The sequence below is a fragment of the Dendronephthya gigantea genome, unplaced genomic scaffold (assembly GCF_004324835.1).
Source record: "Dendronephthya gigantea isolate DGI-Jeju-01 unplaced genomic scaffold, DenGig_1.0 000104F, whole genome shotgun sequence".
Lineage (NCBI taxonomy): Eukaryota > Metazoa > Cnidaria > Anthozoa > Malacalcyonacea > Nephtheidae > Dendronephthya > Dendronephthya gigantea.
This window is the reverse complement of record NW_021163114.1, coordinates 303,995-328,809: the sequence shown is the minus strand read 5'-3', so window position 1 is coordinate 328,809 and position 24,815 is coordinate 303,995. Positions and strand designations below refer to the sequence as shown.

Here is a 24,815-nt window from a genome sequence, read left to right as displayed (position 1 = left end):
GATGACGGCATAGCTCAGCCCTGATAAAGGCTAAGCCTCTCTAATACCACGCATTGCTGTCGGCCAGTCAGTTAGTGCTGCCGGAAACTTGGCTTGTGTGTGTGTCAAGTTGATAAGCATTCCGAATAGGTTTCAAAACTTTATTTGTTCGCCGGATTAGTCTTTTCCGCCTCCTGTCTTCGTTAATGAGCAATCATCTGTCACCTTTGTCAACGTTCGACCAATCAGAAGGCAACGCTTTAAACGCCTGGCCAATCAAAAACCGTTTGCGAAAGCATCCTAACTATTAGGTTTCGTCGCATCATATAAAAGAGTGAACGCTTTTGTATCAGCTCAAAAGGAGTCTAAACGTACTCTATTGTAACTCAGCAGGTTGGCGAACCATTTAGGGGACAACAAACCTTTTAAGACGACTTGTAAAAGACGACACGCGAGATTCAAATCTGTTTGCACTCAGCGTTTAACTACAAGCTAAGCGGCAGAAATTCTACGTATATTTTGAAGACGGACGAGTATTTTGTTATATCCAGTATGCACGACCAGATAAATCGCAACTCAAGGCCAGACTCTTTGTACTCAAGGAGATTTGCGAGACGTTTGCCCGATGGTGGCGTAACGACAGATCAAAATCAAAACAATATTAACGCAAGGAACAGGCCGCTGACTTTCAAAGAAAATATCGCACCGCTCAGCCCGACAATCACGGACTTCAACCGATATTCCTTTCCAATGTCGCCCTGTTCTCCGAGTGGGAAATCCACCAAGAGCTTCTCAGACGCTCTGAACGAGAGCATAAACATTCAGCGGCAGGAGAAACGAACTGTCTCGCTCGTGCCCGAAATTTTACTACACTCGGCCGTGCTGGAGAACAACATCGAGGAAATTTTGAAACTTCTAAAAGTTGACGGAGTCGACGTGAATCGCGGCGCACAACTGGGACTATTCTCGCTGCACCACGCCGCGTTTTCGGGTCTCGAAGAAGTCACGGAGATTTTGGTCGAAAACGGTGCGGACTTCAACATCACGACGCCAGAAGGATTGACCGCCCTCGAAGCGGCAGTTTGCGCTGGGAACTTCGAATGCGCAGAAATTTTAATCAGAAATGGTGCGCCTGTTGACAGCATCAAGGACGGATTTGTTGACCGAAGTTTTTGCAATTTCATCGGCAGTAATTCGATGTCAGCATAAACAGGAAACCTGCGAGTCTTTCGTGGTGGTCAGAGCAAGGAAGAACGCCAATTCGATGCCAAAATACCGCCGGGTAAACTGGGTAGCTAGATGAACTCTGTCCATAATTGACCTCTGCAAATTGCTCAAATTATCTTCACCGACAAACAAAATGTTCGCGGGACGGTAATAGTGTCATAATTGCCAATATACTTTTGCAATGAAAACAACTTGATTTGCATTTGTTTACGTTTCGAAACAGCGCGCGAGTTTCCAAATTTCCCATTCTGCATCAGAAAACGGAGCTGTTCTTCTAGCAGTTTGATTCTCAACAAGTGAATTTGAAATTTACGAAATTTTTACTCATTTCGGGATGATTTCGCAAAGTAACAAAAAATTTCATGCGAGATCTCGTGAAAATATAGTCCTCAAAATTTCCACCTTTCCTTTCATTTCGACACCATGTATGGACCATAATTTCATATTATGATGATTCATTTCTGTATTCTCAATGACGGAACACCATTGGCTGGTATTTTATGATAAGACGAAATCGCCTTCCCGTTGCTGGCTAGCCTGAAGGCAATCTGGCAAAACATTATCAACGCCGAACTCCATATTGCAGAACAAGCATTCGGTCACTTGACCAAATAGTTAGTACGGGTGGTCAGACTTTTTCATGCTAAAATATATTCGCGTTTATTTTCATTTCCAATCACTTAATAATGAGAATAAGCGGTGTGAAAAATCCTTCAGAAATTTCTAAACATATACATCTGAGGGGATTAAGTTTGCATCAACCACCATATATAGTTTCGATTCCTCTTTTGCAACACAAACGTGTGAAATTTAACTGAGCGGATTTCGTTTCGAGCCAAAGGTTTTCCACACACTCTTGAGAAGACAGAACCCGAAATTTCGAATAATTTTTGTGTTTTTTTTTGTATTAATCAAAGTTAAATTTCAGTCGTAATCTGAAAGTCATTTGTTTCGCACGTGCTTTGCGCAATCTTCTGTTTGCGCATGTCTTTTCACACGCGCAACTGCAGACGCATGATTTCACTGGGCAAATTTTGCTTCGCTGCTAGGTTTTGAAACGTAAACAGCCCGCACTATCGACGTCTGTGTTACGCGATATGCTAACATATTAATTTCAAACGCGAGATAACAGCAGATTGCTTCTATCAATCGATGAAGTGCAAATTGTCAAAACTGCTATCGCGCGAGATCCCACTCATTTGCTATGACGTTGGCGCAAACGGGTTGGCTTCGAAGCATCCCGTATATACGCCAGCGAAGGGCGTGAATTTGTGTTTGTTTTACAAAATCTTCGTGTGGCTCGCATTACGGTGGTTTTCGTGACGGAATTAATGGTTTCCGCTATTGAATGCACTTATTCCCATTTAACGAGCTATCAAAACGTGCTGATGAATCAAGTTTAAAAAAAGTCACTGGTGAAATCACGCTAAAATTTTCGTATACTTCGAATAGTTTTAATTCTCGAATTAAATGGATTCACGGACATCTAAATTGGTTAACAATAAACGACTTTGAACCCACCGAACAAAAGTACTAAAAATAAGGCAGGATTAAGTATAGCTACGCGATAAAAAATAATAACTTTCGATCCGTAGTCTGTTTTAGAACTTTCTAGACGACTGGTATAATAAGAAACCGTACTTTAACCGGTGTTACCAAATTTCTAATTTATAGTTTCTTTTATCTCGATACAAATTAATTAAAGACATATGAACAAGCGATTTCGGCAAATTTAAACAGTGAATTCATTGATCGTGGATTGAATTAATCATGCATTTGATGTTTTTCGTTATCTGACTACAAAAGATAACATTTAGAAAACCACCAATTGATAGCCACGTGAAGGTTTATTTTGTCTGCAAGAGAATTTATTTATTCAGGGTTGGCAATTTGCATTGCATCTATTAGTAGGTTGTTTCAGGAGCGTCAAACAGCTGAGCGTCGCTGCGGGTCGCGATTGGGGGTCGGTGATTACGGTGCTGAGTGATTTGCATGGGAACTCGTCTCGAAAGTAATATAGGAGTTGAAATTATATGTTAATATTAGGACTGACACTCGGCTCTACGCGCACTTCTATACGTTTTTTATACATGGAAATCATCGCGCTTCATTTGTAAATATTTACCTTGGCCACTTGTAAACAATCAACAACGCTGGAACAGTCGAGAACCGAACATTTACATTTATTTAAATGCAAACTGTTAGATAGAATTGTACATAGAGTAAAAGAATGTCTTATTTATTAAAATCGTTATCTAAAAATATGTATCCTGTTTTTTTCTTGTCTGCCTGATATTTATTTTAGTGCTCACCACCCATGGGTGGGGAGATTAATTATTTCATACACAGGAATAGCTATGGGCTGTTTGTGGTTGTGTAGTTGTTTTTCAAAATATGGGGAGTAGTATATTAACTATATATTTCAACCTATTATATACTCATCGAGTACTGAGGCCGATAGCAAGAAAGATGGATAGCGCTATATCCACCGGATTGCGATTTTTCCACCGTTTTAAACATGTTTAAAAAGCAATAACATTACACTTTAGGGCTACAGTTATTTGAAAGGGGACACTAAATTCAATTATATCAAGGTTGATTTCAGGTTATACCGAACAACGGGCAATTTCAAAGCGATTGAAAAAAACAGCCGGTATCAGGTGGATAGCGCTATCCGGCTTCGTATTTCATATTCTAATAAGAAAAATGATAGCGTTGTTACTGAGATGAACAATAAAAAATGAATTCCCAAGCGAACCAGGCATACAGGATCAGCGAGTTACAACATGATTTCACATCACGTTTTCACGCACGCGTTTGCAGCAAAGAATGAAATTTGCTATCGGTCTTCGAGTAGATTACCAATAATTCGGCACTCGGTCTGTTTGATAACACTCAAGTTTCTAAAGCAGATTCTATCTGCTACATCATAGCTCGGTGACTCTGTCTTCCCGAGAAAATCGGTCACAATTCTCACAGGTTATACTGAATAACAGGCAATTTTAAAGCGATTCACAGTATATATGGTGGACAGCGCTATATCCAGCTTTCATATTTAAATTAGAAAAATGATAGGATTGTTACTGAGATCAACGATAAAAAAAATAAATTCCCAAGCGAAGCATGCAGGGTCAGCGAGGTACAAACTGATTTCACATCACGTTTTAATTCATGCACGCGTTCGCAACAATGAGAATGAAATTTGACATCGGTCTTGGTGTAGACTTCCAACTCGGCAATAGTCTGTTTGATGACATTCTAGTTTCTAGAGTAGATTCTGTCTGCTGCAGCAATTAGCATAGGTATGTCTTACTGAGAAAATCGGTCAAAATTCTCAACCAAAACCGAAAACATATCAGGAAACGTAACATGTTTTTCAAAGTTTTTTTATCCTTTATGTACAGCCGCAAACGTTCTAATGTAGCTAGATCCAGTTGATAAAAAGGAGATCATAAGGGCACTCAATTAATTCTGATTAATCCAATCCATATTGTTATAATCAATTTGACACGGTCATCCAATATCCACACTTAGGCCTGTTTTCCATTTCAACCGGATCGTATCGTAACGTAGCGTGTTTCTTTGTTTCCGAAGTATTCGACCAGAACTTATGACTTTAAAACAACGAGATACGATACGTTTCGCTACGATTGAAGTGGAAAACGGCATTTACAGTAACAAAATAGCTGACAGAGTTACAATGAGTTGTTTTTCCGCTAGCTTGTTTATTTACATATATAATATGCATGGTGAGGCACAACTGCTGCAGTTTTGAGTTTCTTTGTTTTTTTTAGAAAGTGCACAGGTTTTATCATCGGTCATCAGACACAGTGTTTGTGATAGAATGTTGATATCACAAACTTATTCGGATCTTGTCTCGGTATGCTAGTTGCTTTTAAGATGCTAATCTTCGGGAATCTTTTTTTACTGTACATTAATATAACTCTGACGTTTAACTGGTGTTCATTTAGGGCATGCCTGCCGGCCGAGCGGTAAAATTCTTTACCGGTTAGCGGCGGGTTAGCATTCCGGTTTTCCGAGAATTTCAAACATCACGCTGCCTGCAAGGGCGACGTGCGTCTCAGACATTGCTCAGGCAAAATAATATCCCGTGCATGGTCGCCATCTTTAAAGCGGAATTAAGGACTAGTCCCAGTCTCTTTCTATACCGTTTGTCGGCGCGATCGTTTGAAGATTGCGACTGCCATCTGAAGATTGCGACTGCCATCTGAAGATTGCGACTGCCAAATTGTCGTTATGGTTAACATATAATTCGCTGCTTTATACTTAACTATCTTGAATGCGCTGTGTATAGGTATTTTCAGCCAATTGCAGTTATATTCTTCACGGTCACCTACCTCTGAGCCTATGCCGAAACTTAGTAATTTACTCTGAGCCTCGTATCAAAGCTTTCAACATATCCAGTTGTTTGATCTCAAAGCGTATTTCATGGCGTTCGCATTTTCTTCGCAATTTTTCTTCCAATTCTATTGCAGTGCTTGTTTCCCCCTTTCTGTAGGCAAGCAATGATTGAGCAAATTTTAAGTACACTTGGCTGCGTTTTGACAAGTTAGACTCTTTGGAAATGCGGCTCAAAATTGTCTCAGCAATGTTAACTTCGGAAATCTTGGGAGCCTCTACTATAATACCATGCTGGTAATAGCCAAGATGACACAGAGCCTTGCGCAACTTGACCTGAGTAATTGTCACACTTTTATCAACTGTGGATTTTTCACAAAAGTGGATACATTTGTCCAAGTGGAGTAAGATGTTTTCGCGATCACCTGCGCTATTTTTGCCCGATGATAGGTATATATTGGCTTTTGCGCAGTTGATTTCAGCCCTGTCTTCGTGGTAATCTCCGTTGCTCAACATCAATTCAGCCTCGTGTACCTCTTTTATTGCTTCATCGTCCTTACCACGATCATGTAAAATATATGCTTTGCGGATCTTAACTCGAGCGAATAATACCAATCTTAAAAAAGGCCAAATCAGTATATATTAGTATAGATATATAGTCTCCTTTTTGCAAACTAACCATTATCACATATCTGAGGGCCTGTTTACATGGAGCCGAGTTACCCGACTAACCGAGTTACTCGGCAGCACCGAGTTCTCGCCTGTTCTATATATTGTATGGATATCTCGGTTGACTGTTTATATGGCGCATCCGAGTAACTCGGCGTGCCGAGTTCTCGGCAAATTTACTGTGCCGGGTTCTCGGCAAGGCGAGTTACTCGATTATACCATGTAAACACTTTGCAACGGGAAACTCGGCTAGGCGAGTAGAATATTCGCCAAACACGCATGCGCGTTTACGTTTCATTTACCAAGAGGGCGCAAGTAATAGCGGAACCAAGTCGAAGCAACGTAAAAGTGATGAAAAAAAGTAGGTTTTTCACTGGACAGAAGAAATGCAGTTATCCCAGATTAAATGCTTGAAAGAATACAAAACTTCTTGCCAGCTTAACAGCGTTGATTTTGATGCAGAAACGATATTGCAATACAAATTACAAAACTCTTCGCACGGATAATTCACCCTATATAGGAAGTACGTCATGTAATAACAATGTACTGTAACATATACCGAGTTACTTGGTTCCTTATAAACACAGTACCGTTTTGTCCTGGCAAGGCGAGTAACTCGGTTAGCCGGGTAACTCGGCGCCATGTAAACAGGCCCTGAGTTCCATAACAATCTCAACTTAACAACTCCTTCACCAGCATAGCTGGAATAGTTTAGGATTGCTCTTAAATTGTTCTACGCCTATCTATCTCTTTTAGACACAAGGCACAAAACGAAGTTTTCAAAAACTTTCTTACGCTATCAGTAAAGTAATGTGGCGTTGTTGTACAGGGGGATAACTAAACAATTCTGTGTTGAGAAAAATTCTTATACGTCAATATTTTAATATGTAATTTTTTATAAACTTGATGGTTTCTAGCTCGAAGGAGGGGGGGGGGGGCTTTATACGTTTTCAGAATTCCAAATGGCAGCCAATTTCATTCGTAATATATTATAATAAGTTATAAAGACATACACCTATTTTTATCCAAAACAGGCGCTGGGGATATCATAGTACACAAACTGAACAATGTAGTGCCAAGAGCCCTGTGGCACACCTTGGTTACAGATATTGGAAATTACACAGTGGCATTTACTTGTCTGCATTCCCAAAAATGATGATAACTTGTGCTTTCATGCAATGATACTAGGTGTTTATATTAACCATGCAGTGTTATTATAACATGTACCATAGTGTACCATATGTTAAAAACTTTTATGCTTCAGATTTTGCCTTTATTTTATTGCTAAACATTTACTACTACAAGTTCCTTAGTAAATTTTCCTTATGAATTTCCTTTTCAACAACCCCCAGTACTTCCACTACTTTTATTTCTATTATGGTGCCTGTGTCCTACATTGAGCATATGCCTCATGAATAGGAAAAAGTGTAATAGCAAAATAGTAACTAACACCTTTACCATCCAAAAATTAACTTCAACAGGTTTTGCAATTGGGATCATAAAAGCCTGGCGTCAGTTGTATGAAGGCTGGATATAAGCACTACCCACCAGATGGTGATTTTTTCTAGTGCAACCATGAACCAGTAAACATGCATTCAGCTTTGTGGAAAAAACATACACAAAGCAGAAAAGCAGAGCCATAACTAGACTGCTTAATTGGGGTGTGTTTATTCATATATTCATGTTTATATACCAGTCCATAAGCACAAATAGCATAGAAAAGAAATCAGTCAGGCATAAGAAAGATATATGAATATACCGGTACATCCCCCAGTTAAGTAGTGCAGTAGCTATATGGCCCCCCTTGGCTGCTTTTCTGCTTTGGGAGTTTTTCCACACACATGAATTTCATGCATGTTTACTGGTTCGTGGTTCCACTAGAAAATCTCCTTGTGCAGTAAACATTCTCTTTAGTTACTTTGTTTATTTGTCGATTAAGCTACACAAGGTTTTAAAATAAAGCTGGATTTATGGAATTACCTGCATTTGGGCAACAAAGAAAGATGTGATAAAAATTTTGGTAAAGATGCATGCAGTTTGTTATTTGTTTATAACAAACAAAGTGGTGTGTTATAAATTGATTTCTCACAGTTTAATAAATGTAAAAAGCTACACCATAACTGAAAACCTCTAAACCTAAGAAATTAAAACTGGAAAGGGGGGGAGTTGGTAGCTATTTCACTTACCCATATTGTGTACCCAAGAGATCTTTGGCAGTTAAACTATTGAGAGCATCAAAACTCTCATCTTTTCTTGATTGATGACTGAGTGATACTGCTGATTGGATAGCAGCAAACATCTTTATGTCCAGATTATCATCAAATCCCTTGAGGAACATGCTAAGTTCATCCCAACAAAAATTGTATGACATAGAATTTGATCCATTCATCAGCTTAATATATCTTGAACTGTGGAAAATTGGTGGCTTAAAACAGGATGGCACCAAGTCAACTGGACTTGACAACTCATGTTCCAGTCTGTTGATTCGATGTGAAACCGATGAAATGATTTCACTGTTTTCAAAGGTCCCAGGGCATGCAATGGCATAATTTTTCCCACCTTTGGGTTCAGATATGTTCATCTTCCTCTCCAGTGTTTTGAGATTTTCATCAATTAAGAGTAAGCTATTATGATCTTCCTGAAGCAATTTCTTATACTTTACAAGATCATCAGTTACGAATTCGGTTTCTGTTCGCAACAATCTCAAATCTTTAACCATAGGATCTGACCTTGTGTGGAGTAAGTCCTGCACCCCTTGTTCCAAAATACCAAAGTTTCTCATGAAACTTGTGCGAGAAATTGACGCTTCGCTAGCATGTGCAAAAACTTTATTTCTAACCTGCTTTATTTTGTGTATAGCAGTATTCACTGTTCCCCAGTGTGAACGGTAACGTATACCGTTTAAAGCATGAGAGTAGAGAAAAGCAAATACCAATGTCGTAACGTCCCATTCTTCTACATCTCCACGTTTCAAATGATCCTTGATTGATTGACATTCATTTGCAAATTTTGGGTCGTACAGACGTGAGTGCCGAGATAGTTGTTCTTCTGCAAGCATCTTTCTTCCGCTCGTTCCATCATCTCGCCATGGCTTAGATGGATAAAGACGGTTCCATTCTCGCCTAAATGCTTTTCTTAGAGCGGCAGTGGAATAACCTATAACTCCTTTGGCTAACCTAAAATATCTTAGTTCTCCCTCGGTATAAATGTTCATGATTATTCCAGCACATTGGCGCATTTGATGCAAACGAAACAAGGAAGTGCAAGGAGTGCAGAAACTCGTTCAAGAATGCAAGGCGCGCTAAGGAGGACTAGGGACTAGTCTGTGGCTTCGCCCACTGAGTTATATACTACATAAACGAACCTTTGAAACCCCAATTAGAAAGAATAATACGAGTATACAACGGTTTTAGCTTGCAGTATATGCCCTGTTAGCTGACGAGGCGCGCATTAAGCTATAGCTATTAGCTATTATCAGTATTATGTACATAAGCCTGACAAGCGCTGGATAAAATCACTGGTCTGGCACTCGATAAAACAACATCTGCCTTCAGTCAAATTCACACTTGCAATTTTTTATTTTTTTATTAAAAATTTACTAAAATACTCACTTCGATTAGACCATTGAGTTTTCATAAATTTAACCATTTTTTTACCTTTTTTACAGTGATATGTGCAGAATAATCCCCGTCCAACTTCTTTATAAAGAAAAGAAAAACGCAGAAAGGAAAAAAAAGAAATACCTGAACACAAACTGGAAGGACCTTCAAGGTTCAGCCAAACACAAAAAAGGAATTACTAATACCGACAACCACAGCGGAACAACTGACCATGCGAGCAAGCCAGGCCACCAGGAGGATGCAGCCAGGGACCACCACCAGAATGTCCATATCGTCCAGGCCACGGATACCAAACGACTTCCAGGGCAACGACTTTGACGGCTGCTTCTTTTGCTTCTGAATTCTGTCTTCTATCTTCTTATCACGATTTACTAGGCCTAAAAGCCCAGATTATCTCGTCTCTACCCGCCTAGCTTTATTGCCAAGCGGCCAGCAAGCAAAACCCGGTGGCGGCAACCACGTGCCTTTGGTGCGCGCGCAGAGCAGAAGAACGAAGCCGGCGAAGGCCAGTGAGCCTTGGACAGGCAAAGGCCAGCAAAATAGATATAGCGTTTCCCTTTTTTCACAGAGTAAATGAAATCAGTTATTTACCCTGTGCTTTTATTCAGTGCCAAATGTTGCGCGATCGACTTTTTACGATCCCTTTCCTTTGAAATATACACAATCAGGCGGGACTATTCGCATTAGACGAGCTTGATCGAACACATTTGAAAAGAAAGCGATCGCAAAAAAACGATAGCCACCTTAAATTTCGGCCCGCGTGTCACCGGTACTTTAAATTGCTAAAATACCACATGCATATGCTTCAGTGTGTATTTACGAACATAAACTCTACTCTAGCTCATATTTATTTAGAAGTACAGCAAACCAAGCAATGTAAGTATTTTGCAATTTCTTGATATTTTGAGAAATACAGCGATTTGGCTTTAATGAGGATTGTCTACGATTTTGTTGAAAATGTTAATTTTAATTTAGCGAAAGAGCAAGAAAAAAAGAATTCAAGGTACACACTAAATACTTGTTACATAACGGGCAATCTAAATTATTTTCACTTTCCCCGCGCCATTTTAACTAACAAAATGTATTTTGAGAATCTTGCGAACTAACACATTCGTGATATGATTTTTCCCATTTTTTTTTGCACTCACAAGCCCGTTAAACTGTTCTGGGCAGTCCATACATCGTCAATAAATTTCAGATGGGGCGTCCAGATGCTCTTTGCCTTTGTAATTTGCTTCATCAGGTTTCTCGATACCCTTCCAAGGGCTCTCAATAGCTGAATTATGACTACTTAAATTTAAAAATTTTCTTTCACTCGTAGCTGGTGTCGACGGGTTGGTGGTAGTATCAGCTATGTTGTTGAAATGGGAGCTGTTTCCTTCCCAACGTTTTAACTGATTTGAGCGATTTTGAACACGATTATGTACGATCGGCTTTTGTACACGAAGATTTTGCCTGGTTCCACCGGGTAGAACAACAAAGAAGACGAACACGAACAGACCTTGGAGTGTGTTAAAAATGCAAAACAAGTATTGAAACACTGGTTTAGCATCTCCAATGGCGAGAATACCGAAAAGCCAGGTCAAACCGAGCAGTACCATAATCGCAAATCCCCGTCTGGCATGCTGAAATCCTGTCGTTTTTTTGTCCGAGGTTAGTTTGGCACCGGACGTGAGCAATGAGCGAATGATAAAGTAAAATGCCACGATGTTGCCAACCAGGATAAGAACAATTGGGGCCAAAAATGCCACGATAAAAGGTACTCCGTGTAATCGACAGCTAAAAGGCACAAAGCTTTGATTAATCATGAACATTACTAACAATCACTCGATTCCCTTTAAAAAATGCTGACAGATTCTTGATCCTCAGCTTTAGGTAAACGAAATTTTGTTACGCAAATATTTTTGATTACTCGTCAGTTCTCTAATTCCCCGCTTACCCACCCGTGGAAACATTTGGGAAAAGAAATTTTCTTTTCCTCCAACAAAATGTCCCATCTTAAAATTAAAAACGACACACGTCGCGAGCTCCGAAGTGCAATATTTATACTAATTCTACTTACTAGGTTTTGTCGCCATACTTATCCAGGGAGAAATTCGCCGTTATACTAACTATCAGAGCTGGGGTGCCTGAAGTGCAACGTTACACAAATTAAGTTAATGAATATAATTACTTAAATTACGAAATAATAGTAGTAACATGCATAGTCGTTAGTATAAATAGTCGTTAGAATAATATTTATCGTTTTCCTTGTCAGATATTTATGATTTTCTACAACGATTTTAGGATAGAGTGGAGCAAAGGATAAAGTTGGAGACAAGTTGGAGCCAAACTTCCAGGCTTAATGTTGCTGGGAGGGTAACTTCGCATTAAACGTGGTATAATAACTGCCATAAATTTTAAACGAAAAAATTTTTTATACCACATTCAATGCGACTAGAGGTCCATGTGACGCGCGGCTCTTTGGTTTAACTGGAGAATGATGGGCAGTTTTGCAAATTTCGAAACCACGGCTCGCCTCGGGAAGATATAACAATTGAAACCTTACCCCATGCAAAAAGACAGCACTTTATCATGAACTTGGTTTTGGAAAGGCGCGAATGTGTAAACACTTTCACAAATGCCTGGTACATATTGAATGCTTGTACTGCCATCCAGAAGAATGTCACCAACAACAGGTAATGAATGGCGATTGACGCTGCTCGACAGCCGACTATTGGCAATGAGGTTGCCTTTGACCTCTCAACAGCAGCCAGGAATACAATCAACGTTAATGACAAAGCAACGCAAAAGTTCAGCAGGATCTGGCTAGGAACTTGATTTCGAAGATTCCTGAATTAAAAAGTTGGAATGTTGAATAGAGAAAACTTTTCTAAACATGCAAGCACAATTCGATTGGTCTGTGGGTCAGTTTCGTAGGTTCATTTTGAGCAATAACAAACTCGTAAAAAAACGACATTCCGGAATATTTACATGCAATGTTTTTCTGCAAGTTATTAGAATTCATGTTTACCTTAATATTAGAATCATAGTAATTGTCAAAGTTAGCCCGATCAGTGATAGCCCGCAACCAACATAACTAACTATACCAAGAATTTTATCATGTACAGTTTTCTCTCCTGGATAGACATCCTAAAAAAATATTATTTAAATCGTCTTTACTCTATTCAACAGGTGTTCCAATTATATACAAGCGCCGCATTTAACTTGAGACGGTGTTCTGAACCCCTCCCCCGACCTCGTACTTAGGGTGTTTTTGAAAAGAGAGTGCAATAGATGTAAATTGCAGCGACCAGTTGTCTGAAACTTTTAATTGTGTTTGAGTGGTTCAATGTAGTTAACTGGAGAATAAAAGATTTTGATTAACCAATTCTTCCACTAACCATATTTAACTTTTTATACAATTGGCCCCTGCAAGGGGGTAAGTTTCCCTAAAGTCTTATTTCCTGGTTTTTCAAACAACCGAAAAGTTTTTAAAAACAATTCGCTCAAAGGTCCTATATTTGTCATCTTTACTGCGGACACATTTTTACCGCAAGCATTCAATCCTGAGATAAACAAATACGTTAGTATATAGGTCAGCGCGATTACACCAAATACACCATGCGGAATCATCTCATCTGTTTTTTCATGCATCAAAATATTTACCAATCCCGCATATGATGGAAGCTGTGGGTTTGAAATGTTTCCTTCTATAAACATCCCCCGTTGCAGGTTTTAGAGATAGTCATTTTGATCGTCATTGCATGGGGGAACTCCGTATCATGATTTTAATCAATCGATAATTAAAAATCTTACCATCAACATTGCAAAGTTAGTGAAGTGATTACAACTACAAAGCACCCTTCCATCTTCAAGAGCGCGTTCAAACTCGCAACCTTCCTGCGACCAATCCCCTATGTTGAGATCCCAGTAAGAGCACAGAGTGCTTTTCGTGTCTCCTGGTTCGATCATTGGAAGTGCAATATAAACTGGAACGTTCAAATTTGCAACACGTATTCCCTTGATACTTCCAGCAATTACAAGACTATTCAGGCGACTTGACGTCTTACTCGTATCCGCCAATGACAATCGAAAAAACTTTGTTTCTTTGTAGAGTAAAAAAATCACTGTCTGGTCTGCGGAACTGTTTTTGTACGTTGTCTCATTGAATATGGACCGAGGAACAATCAGAGAAGGAGATAAAGTGTCCGAAACGCCATCACCTAATTTTTTTGAGGTGCTATTTTTCTCTAATTTATCAGGTTCTTTGATGATTCCGGAGAAATTAAGCCCACTAAAGTTTTGCGGCTTCAGGGCTTGTAAGTTAATACGGAAGTTTCTTTCGGCCTTATCAATTGTTCCTTCGGGACCGATATCTAATGATTCTGCGACCATGTTCAAGGCTTCGACAATCCTGATAAAGATAGAATAATACATGTTGATTCTGTTGTTCATGCTGTTGTGTTGAACGATGGGTAGCGCAATTGCAAACGTGAGGTAGATATTGGGGTGGATATTTGTCAAGACCTCAAGAACTAGTTAAAATTCGTGCTACGCACTCGCCATTGTAAATACCCATACAGATCGGCCGTGCGCGAGTATTTTAACGTTCTTGTGAAATGAATTAAGCTTAATGCATAGTGGGGCAGGTGTGTAGCAAAGTTATAAATACTAATTAAGACTATAACTGTATCAAAGTTAATAATATGAATTAGTAATTGATAAGACCTTTATGATGAATTACAGATGCATGTGCACATGTGACCAAAATACTGCGCATGTAATGTTTGGAAGTTAGAAGTTAGTTTATGAATTTTACAAATTTTGTTATCAGTCTGTTATAGGCCAGAATATTGATATCTGTCTCATTAAGCAACGGAATTTGGGGCCGACGTCCTAAACATTATTGCTACGTTGTCAATAGGACGACATCTACTTTATTTCTTTGAAATCCAAACTGTAGAAGACACTGATGTACATAAAAAATGTTAGTAGCGCTTGTTGTCTTGCGAGGAACAAGATATGTTACGTCATTAATTAGAAGTCAGCCATGCATGACTCATAAAATGAACTGGAGTTAGTTTACTTAATTATTCAAATGAAGAAACAAAGCGTCAAGAATTCAAGAAATAAATTCATAATGATATATTCGTTTCGTCTTCTGACTGGCTGATTGCCACTGAAAGCCTTAATTTCTCGGTATATTAATATTGCCAATATATATATATATACCCAGTTGAACATAACAGGAAGATTTTAAAACAGTAAAAAAATGATAAATCAGTCGTTCAATGAAAGAGATCAGAAAAAGCTTTTTAATGTTTGGGGGTATTATTCATTGGTGCTCTTTTTTTCACACTCTTCCTCCGTTACCTTGATGAAGAATTCTGCTTCTCTTGACCCTTTAAGAGATCCCCTATTTTGGCGTCCAGTACATTGTCTACTGTGGCCAGAAAATCGTCGAGAATCTACAAAAACCACAACAAACTGGAATTTTTTTCTTCTTGCAAAAATACTCTGTAGAGTCCTGGGGTCGGTTGTTCAAAAGCCGGTTAGCTTTACCCCAAGTTAACTCAAATTTTCACATCAATTTTTTTACTCGCTCGTCAATGAAGCTGAACATGTTTTTTCACAAATATTTTGTGGATCAATAAAAGTCTTATTTTGTAAAGTCTTGACACAAACAGTGGTTCCGAAGCATATAGACCAAAACAGCGGAGTAAAATTTAACCCAAGGGTTAGCGCTAACCTAGCTTTGAACAACCAGCCCCTGCAGGATGAGCGCCCGCGAGCATGCAATATCGTAGAATTGGAACTTTTTTCAAATTAGAACTAGTTGCGATCATATGGCACTTATATTCCCTCACAATTATATTTCCTCCATTATATTCCCTCAGAGTTATTTTGATCATGCATGAATCCGAATATTATGCCCGATGGGATTATCATTTATAAACACAAATATTTTGCCACAACATTTTGTGTCTTTTTTGTCATTTTTTTATAACAATTCTAAAACATCTGAGTTTGTTATATAAATATTTTTGTTTACATTTGTATAATAAATTCTATATTTTACGGCGATCATGAATATATTCTTACCATTGCACTGATAAGCATTCATTGATTAAACTTTGTTTACACTATATACCGCATTATAGCATGATCATTTCAGCAATTTAAAATCAGTATTAAGCCATGTCAAAGTGAGTCATGCAGTCTAGTATGATAGCAAGATTGCTTTTACCAAATTAAAAAGTTCTGAGGACAGAGATGCCGAAAACAACCTAAGCTGATGTCGCGACCATGTGAATCCCGTATAGTGTAAACGTGGTCTGAACTATGGTCTAAGTTAAAAAAAGAAAAACAGCTACATGAATCAATCATATTATTCCAACCTCGTTTGCTTTCTCCCCCACCGCAGCAATGTTTCCTAATATTGTGGCGATATTGACAATGTCTCCAGCTCGAAGAGTGCTCTCTTCATCAACAACCGACAAGTTTTTCAACTGTTTGGATATTTTGACAACGTTGCTAACGTTTACTTTTGTCTGAAAATTCAAGCAATATATGTTGAAAAAATGTATAGAATTTTACGAGGTGCAGGAATTCGAGCAAAGTTAAGCATCATCATTAATTTTACGAGCAAGAAAGGGTGAAGAACATAAAACATAACTTACCTGCGCCAATAGGAAGACCTTTCCACTGCGAGGGTTTTGCGAATCGCATCCTGTGACCTCAATTGTACCCCACGCACCTCCACTTTTCGTTTTGTTGGAATACAAGCACTCACGACTCGCGCTGGAATCCTTGTTGTAAGGACAAGCATGTCTATAACCATTTCCAGCTGGGGTTTTTGGCCACGTGAACACTCCATATGCTTCGCGTGAACCAACTTCTTCCCTTGGGCAGAAACCTTTTACTGAAGAGGTAGAAAAAGGAATAACCGACTATAAGTGACAATTCTTGGGCCGGATATAGGACTATAGTTCTATAGGCTCAGCTTCTGACCCATCAACTGCTGCTGGCTGAAACTATTAACGGCTACACATGCAGTTTAAGGGTGATGTCTCAAATGTATACTTTATTTGAAATCTTGAACATTTTTTCTCTTCTCCTAATATTCGAAAAGAAATTAAAAAGACGCATTAATGTTGTGGGAGCTAGAATTTCTAGAAATAATAGCAATTGTGAATACTATATATATATATATACGTTTTTTGATTTTTGCTCAAAAAAGCAAGCATGCATGACCCGCGACCACAAGAAGGTACATATATTAAACGCAATATTTTAGGAATCATTACTAACCTATTGTAGGATCAGGTGTCCGCGGGGAAGTAGGACTAACTACCGAAGTAACCGCATAAGGCAGAATAGTGCTAAATTGTATTAGACTCGTTGTATGACTTGCTTCCAGGGTAGAGCTCGAGTTAAATGATGAGTTAAACTGTGCGACCGTCCTTGATATATCTGCAATGTACAACTGCCTTAAATTTCAAGCCACGCGTCTTAAGAATTTAAAATTAAAAGAAAATTTTAGGATTCATTAAATGCGAATTGTATATGATTATCCATAATAATAAATAATACATTTATATCTATGCAAGAGAACTACTTGCATGCATGTGTGTGTGCAAATCCCTACTTTTCAAGGCGGTAGGCAAGGCGAAGAGTAGGAATGCATATAGAGTAACTGGCAAGCATTTATAGGCTCTGGTTTCAGAGTGTTTTTTTACTTCGGCTGCGTACAAACTAAACTAGATCCGGTGGCGTAGCCAGTATGGATAATTGGGCGAGAGGCCCATATTCATATATTCATGTTAACAGACTGTAAAGACAACTGATTTGAAAAGAAATTAAACCTGCGTATCACGAATATATGAATATGGGCCCCCCCAATTATCGTTCGAGCTAGAATTTCTAGAAATAATAGCAATTGTGAATACTATATATATATATATATATATATATATATATATATATATATATATATATATATATATATATATATACACCCGTTTGCAAAAACGTTGGCCGCAGATAGATATATAGATAGATACCCGAAATCTAATTAGAATTGCATATGTTGTGTAATATGATTGAAATCCCATGCAAATGTATTCATATGCAATTCTAATTAGACTTCGAGTATCTATCTATCTATCTATCTGCGGCCAACGTTTTTGCAAATGGGTGTATATATATATATATATATATATATATATATATATATATATATATATATATATATATATATATATATATATATATATATATATATATATATATATATATATATACGTTTTTTGTTTTTCGCTCGAAAAAGCAAGCATGCATGACCCGCGACCACAAGAAGGGACATATATATTAAACGCAATATTTTAGGAATCATTACTAACCTATTGTAGGACCAGGTGTCCGCGATGAAGTAAGGGTAGAGCTCGAGTTAAATGATGAGCTAAACTGTGCGACCGTCCTTGATGTATCTGCAATGTACAACTGCCTTAAATTTCAAGCCACGTGTCTTAAGAATTTAAAATCAAAAGAAAATTTTCGGATTCATTAAATGCAAATTGTATATGATTATCCATGATGATAAATAATAGCTACATTTATACCCATGCAAGAGAACTACTTGCATGCATGTGTGTGCATATATCCCTACTTTTTAAGGCGGTAGGTAAGGCGAAGGCTTCAGCTCCGTGCCTGCTTTCATTTCACGCATCGACAAGCGAAAAAATGAATGGGACCATAATTTAGCCTCATTTTCCCATGTTTGCAAAGAAATCGAGAAACGGTCTAATGGCCTGGCTGGCTCGCTTTTTCTGTCCTGCTTGATGTTTTCATCTAAGCCCGTTGAAGGCGATATCTCGTTTCGTTCATGCGGATCTCGACACAGCCGGGCTGGCCCGGTTTCATATATATGAATGCAATTTTACAAATATTGTGAAATAATATGTAAAGCGAGATCCCCGCACTGCCGAGCTAGCCCGGCTAAACCGGACACTAGCAAATACAATTAGAGCTAAACAAAGCGTCTGTTTGCATTGGGAATGTACCCCACCGTTTCTTGGTTTGCCTGTTCACTCTCTGACAGAGGATTAGCTTTCAACTCATTTGGGATGTGATTATAGGCCTTATAGTTGGTTGAATCTCTTGAATTACGATTCGTCGAGTGCCAACCCTGTTTGAGCTTGCATGGGCATTCATTTTCGGCCATCGCTATAGAAACTGAGTTGGAAGAATGTATATTCACATGTTCGTCTTATACCCGACTGATATTGTTTTAATGATATTGTTCCTTCATGTATGTAATCATAATTAACACCCTTGCGCCCTTGGTAGTTCAGTGCAATATACCAAGACGCTGAAAGTAAAAATCAATGTTGTAATGATTGCTATCATATATAGTTATATTCACATAATAAGTTTGTACCAAAAAACGACAAACAGCGTGATTAACACACAGGAGGAGTTTTGATGAAGGAGAACCACACACTGATTTTTACTTTTATCCTTGTCAGAAATACTGTGAAATAATTATCCAAGCTTCAATGTTTCTAAGTATAATGAGATGAAGGTCTCCGAAATGCCGTAGATTCGTAGTATTTGTAATGAATTAAACCAGGAAATAGTAATGCTAAGTGGGAACTGATTAAAGCATAAAATGAAGGGTCTGAATCACTCGATGTAAAACAATAAGTTCGAAATTTATTTACGTCACTCACCCAGACATAAGAGTAAAAATACTGCAGTTTCCACACTTGGATATCGGGATTGATACATTCTTTCCAGTCGTAATTATTGCACTAATTATTTGCTTTTCTTTCGTCGTGGTTAACGCAGTTAGAGTTATTCCTTTTTCGGACAGTCTTTTCCGCGAAACATTTCCTTTATGGCATTATATGCGTGGGCGCAGATATATAAGCGTATATCTCTCTCCGGACTGCCAGCTTGTGATTGGCGGAAAATTGAACGAATGTATAGATGGTCTTATCTGATTGGTTGCTTCAAAATCTAATTAAATTACGTGGTTGCAAAACAGGATGTAAAATAAAGTTCGTGATGAAACTCTTGCACGACTCTTAATACAATAATTATGTGATTTTAATCGACTGTGCATCGGTTAAAGTTAATTATTTGCCGCCTAAATCCACAGGAGATGAAATTATATTAAATCATTATCAATGTAAAGAAAATATTTTTTAAAGCAGGAACTAGCAGCGCTAAAGGCCAAAGTCAATTGTTTGGCGTCTAAATCCACGGCAAATAAAATTATAAACCTTTTTCAAACACAGACAAAATGTTTGGAACCGTGCATAAATCACTATCAAACAATGCAAACAAAGCCGCATCCACGCGTAAACATAAAAACGATCCGAAAACGATATAAGCGTAAAGTTATTTGATCCTGCAAAACACCGTCATGTTTTCCATCCGCGTATATCACGGGTTGGATGTCGAATTTAAAACAAAAATCTACCAAATGCAGAACGAAAAACAAAAATGAAAACTTTGTTTGGACAGACGACAAGCCCGAACTCCTAAGTATAGGGTGTCTCAAAAAAACGCAACCACTTAAATATGCAGGAACATTAATACAGCTCTAAAGCGCAATAGATAAGCACCTCTGGGAATTGAAAATGAAATTGAAAATCCTTCATTTGAAATGCTAAAAGTAATTTTAGCTGAACTATGGTGCAAATCCGAACAACATTAATATTCTTGCATATTTAAGTGGTTGCGTTTTTTTTAGACACCCTGTATAGTTCTTGAGTATATTAAATGCATGTCGTGTATAAAAAACTGTGTGTAACCATATTCCGACATTTTCGACATGTTTCTGGCGTAAAATACTTAAAAGGATTCGCAGAGCCTTTCACTCACCATGAAAACTGATAAGCCAAATAAGACTCAGTTGACGCCAATATAGCATCATAAAGTTGAGCATAAGCCATGCACATGCAAGGCTTGAAACAGGCCTCATTAAATGAGTCATTAACATGGTAACGTGTTGATGCCTGATGCGTCATCGTTTTCAAATTTTTCCGGCACTCGGTACAGCGTTTTCAGATTCTTCCGTTTTTCAGTGGGCGAAAGCGCTGAATACGTGTGGACGGTAGAATATTCTTCCGTTTTCAAATTCTTCCGGTATCCCGTGTGAACGGGGGTCTTTATTAGCAAGTATACTGTTATATGCTTGACACTGCGAAATAGTTGATTTTCGTCAGAACACGACTAGGTAATAATATAACCCCCAATCACAATTAAGCACTAGTGACTTTTTTCCCATGTTATTATTATTATTATTATTATTATTATTATTATTATTATTATTAATTTATTATTATTACTTAGATTTATACTGCGCGAAGTTCCATAGGAAGATGCTCACCTGCGCATTACATAATTTATAAAACAAGTGTATATACATAAGATAAGGAACAATTAAAATATGTACCTAATTAAAAAAAAGCAATCTTAAAAAGATGTTTCTTTAACAATTATTTAAAATGGCTCACTGTTTTTACTCTACGGACGTTGTTTGGTAATGAGTTCCATAAATTGGGTGCCGCTGATATAAAAGCACGGTCATGCACCTAACGTTTTTAATGATTTAAACTCTGGCTGTGAGAGTAGTAATTCATTGTTCGATCTAAGATGATATTTAGATGGTGCTTTTACGCGAATCAGTTCATTTAAGTACTCAGGAGCAAAGCCATGAATAAGTTATTAGCAAGATTCTAAAGTCTATCCGGAATTTCACTGGGAGCCATTGAAGATGCATCGGTGTGGGTGTTATATGACAGATAATGACAGATATGGAGACGACTGAAGTATTTCAACTGTAAAGGCCGATTTTTTGTCTAAAACTGTCATTTTCAGGCAAACAATATTGTGATGTAACTAATAATGTTTACATAACTTATTAACAATTAGCCAAGCTTACTTTTAATCTCAAAGCACGATGTCAATTATTCGTATATATATTTTGTGCCATTCAGCACTTGAATATACAGGGTGCCCCCCAAAAAAAGCAACCACTTAAATATGCAGAACATTAATACAGCTCTAAAGCGCAATAGATAAGCACCTCTGGGAATTGAAAATGGCTCTTAATCCTTCATTTACAATGTTAAAAGTCATTTTAGCTGAACTATGGTGCAAACCCAAACAATATTAATATTCTTGCATATTTAAGTGCATGGTTGCGTTTTTTTTGGGACACCCTGTATACGCGTCGCAAAAAATTAATTTATTAAAATTATCAGTGAATTTAGGTTAATTCGTAAGATGAAGTTACAGTTTGAAGATTTAGGCTAGCCATTACGAGATAATGATATGAATATTTTAAGTTGTAAATATTTCTTAGTATTGATATAATTATAAGCAGAAAGCCAACTTGACAAGCATGACAACGAATATATAAGTAAACAAAGTACGATAGGGTATACGTTTTATTTGCGATTATGTGTTTTAAAATAATGCTCAAACCGCATCCTGCCGAAATGCTTGTAGCTTAGAAGATATATTGAATTAGATATATAGAACGAGATATACTGAATACAGCAGGAATTATTATTACCCCATGACAGCTAAACTAGCGCTGGGTATTTGAATTAATTTTCCTTCGAAAATTTTCTCAGATGTACCCAATGAAAGTCTCCCGCACCTCTTCCGGAATCTCGTCCAATGTGAAGTTTATGTAATTTTCTTTAGCGCCAGTATCCCTTTCAATGATACCATCCAAGGAGGCTTCAACAGCTATACTCAGTTCGGCAACTTTATTTTCACTCATGCCGGTGGAAAACGTATTATTTTCACTGGAGTAAGCCTTGCTGTTGTAATGAATGCTTCCACCGTTTAGGTTCTTACGCTCGAGTTTGCTTCTTTTTGAATATTTACCTTTGCCAAGTTTTTGCAGTTTTCGTCTTGTTCCAGAAGGTAGAACGGTGAAAAAGAGAAACACAAACAGTCCTTGAAGTGTGTTGAAAATGCAGAAAAGGTATTGAAACGTAACTTTTGCATCACCAATCGCAAGAATACCGAAAAGCCAGGTCAAACCAAGCAGCACCATAATCGCGATTCCCCGCTTAGCTTGCAAAATGCCCGTTTCCTTGTGGTCTGAGGTGGCCTTTTTACCGGCGGTGAGCAATGATCGCATGATAAAACAGAACGCCACGATATTACCAACAAGAACGAGAATTGTTGGTGTCAAAAACGCCACAATAAAGGGCACGCCATGTAATCTAAAACTAAAAAAATGGAGTTTTCCTCAGTCAAATCATGTTTGTTTTATTTTTTATTAATCAAATGAAAGCTGTGGTTTAAAGTTTAAGTAATTTATTGTCAATTGAGTTACTGTACGTCATATTGATCCAGAGATACCAAAACTAAGTTGAGCAGTATAATTTATATGGGTTCCTGCCATGGTTCACAAGTCGAGAAAACTGGTTAAAGGATGGCGATGCGAACTCTTTGCACCCCAAAACACTGGGTCTATAGTGAGCTGTGACATTAATTTCCGGTGGCATAAAGCTTATTAAACTCATTCTTGAAAATGTAAAGTAGGTAGCTTCTTTTATAGAAGAGCAATGTCTATTATATATTGTCGGTGTTCATGTCTACATCATGTAGTCTATACTTACTAAGTTTTGTCGCCATATTTTTCCAGTGCCACTATCATTGTTATCGCTACGATTACTCCTGGAGAACCTAAAGCGTACCATAAATAATTATAGAATTACTTTACATTCCGTAGGTTTTATCGTTAAAAATCGTTTACTGTTATACACTGGCGGTCAACTGAAAAGAACTGCTCAAATGTTGCTATTATATCGTATGTAACAGGAATCATGGCAATCTATCTTTTATTGTACACTAGCGGTCAAAAAGAACTGTTTAGATATAAATTCATAAAAAAGAACTCAAGCAAATATATCAGAGCTTCAAAGGCATTTTGTATAATTCTCTTATTCCAAACAATATTTCAATAATGTAACGCAACCTACCACACTTCCAAGATATTGTCAAACAATGGTTTCAGAAAGAGGGAGTGACAGAAATGGATTGGCAAGCACAGTCAAAAGACCTTGAACCTATTGAAAATCTGTGGGACAATTTCAAAGGGATAGTGCAAGAAAGGAATTCATTTATAAAGCGTCCATGATTTATTCGTTGCTGTAAAGACTGTTCATAGGATGAGTTTCTTTTCACCGTGAAGATTACCACCTTAACAGAAAGTATGCCACGCCGGTGTAAGGCCGTCATCAATTATAAAGCCAAAGGAGGGTCAACAAAATATTAATATTTCATATAGCTTAGCATGTAATCTAGTCTATATTTGCTAGTATATATTGTTAGAGGGACAGTTACGTTCATTTGAGAGCATTTTAACTTGTTTTGAGCAGTTCTTTTTGACCGCCAGTGTAGTAATATATAGGTCTCCTTAAAAAATAGAACTCACATAGGTATAAAATTATTTTAAAAAAAATCAGCAAAGACATTTTTTGGGTTTTGGTTTGTCCTGCATTTATGTTTAGTGCACAAAATATACAAAATTCTGGTAGAACAGAAATTTTTAGTATTAAACTTTACCGAATAATAATAACGTCATTGTGAACGATGGTGTCACATAATTGTAGTCTCACATAATTGTTTATTTGGATTCCGCTTTTTTGGGACACTTCGTGATTAGCCTCAACGAAACACCACATTTGTGAAGTAGTTTGGTTACAGACGAGACAAGCGAGGATCTTCTCGCATTTCTTCAGCCAAGATAAATTTTTATAGTTGTGCAAAATATTAGGAGTTATAAAGACATGCAACAGAAAAATCATAAAGAAAGAAACTAGGCATTCAAAAATCGTACGCAGAGTTAATATCGAATTAATTGATAAATAATTTAATGAACAAAAATTCGAAGAAACAAATTAAAAAACAACCCGGTCGTTTTGTCGGTAGGTACTGTACGTA

At 37.7% G+C, this 24,815-nt stretch overlaps 2 protein-coding genes across 2 annotated transcripts; one reads left to right on the top strand and one right to left on the bottom strand.

Moving 5' to 3' along the window:
* Positions 1-531: 531 nt before the first annotated feature.
* LOC114534664 (putative ankyrin repeat protein RF_0580) lies at positions 532-1,188 on the top strand. Its single transcript, XM_028556138.1, has one exon. The coding sequence runs from the start codon at positions 532-534 to the stop codon at positions 1,186-1,188; it is 657 nt and encodes a 218-aa protein (XP_028411939.1).
* Positions 1,189-5,454: 4,266 nt separating this feature from the next.
* LOC114534682 lies at positions 5,455-9,507 on the bottom strand. The gene is made up of 2 exons (XM_028556155.1): positions 8,421-9,507; positions 5,455-6,181 (listed from the first exon to the last, which is right to left on the bottom strand). The coding sequence occupies exons 1-2, from the start codon at positions 9,470-9,472 to the stop codon at positions 5,593-5,595; spliced, it is 1,641 nt and encodes a 546-aa protein (XP_028411956.1). The 5' UTR covers positions 9,473-9,507; the 3' UTR covers positions 5,455-5,592.
* Positions 9,508-24,815: the final 15,308 nt, after the last annotated feature.

Coding starts and splice junctions, on each gene's coding strand:
- LOC114534664 (XM_028556138.1), top strand. CDS start 532: ATGCACGACCAGATAAATCGCAACTCAAGGCCAGACTCTTTGTACTCA.
- LOC114534682 (XM_028556155.1), bottom strand. CDS start 9,472: ATGCGCCAATGTGCTGGAATAATCATGAACATTTATACCGAGGGAGAA. Junction 6,182..8,420: donor CTCTTGGGTACACAATATGG/GTAAGTGAAATA, acceptor GCCTTTTTTAAG/ATTGGTATTATTCGCTCGAG.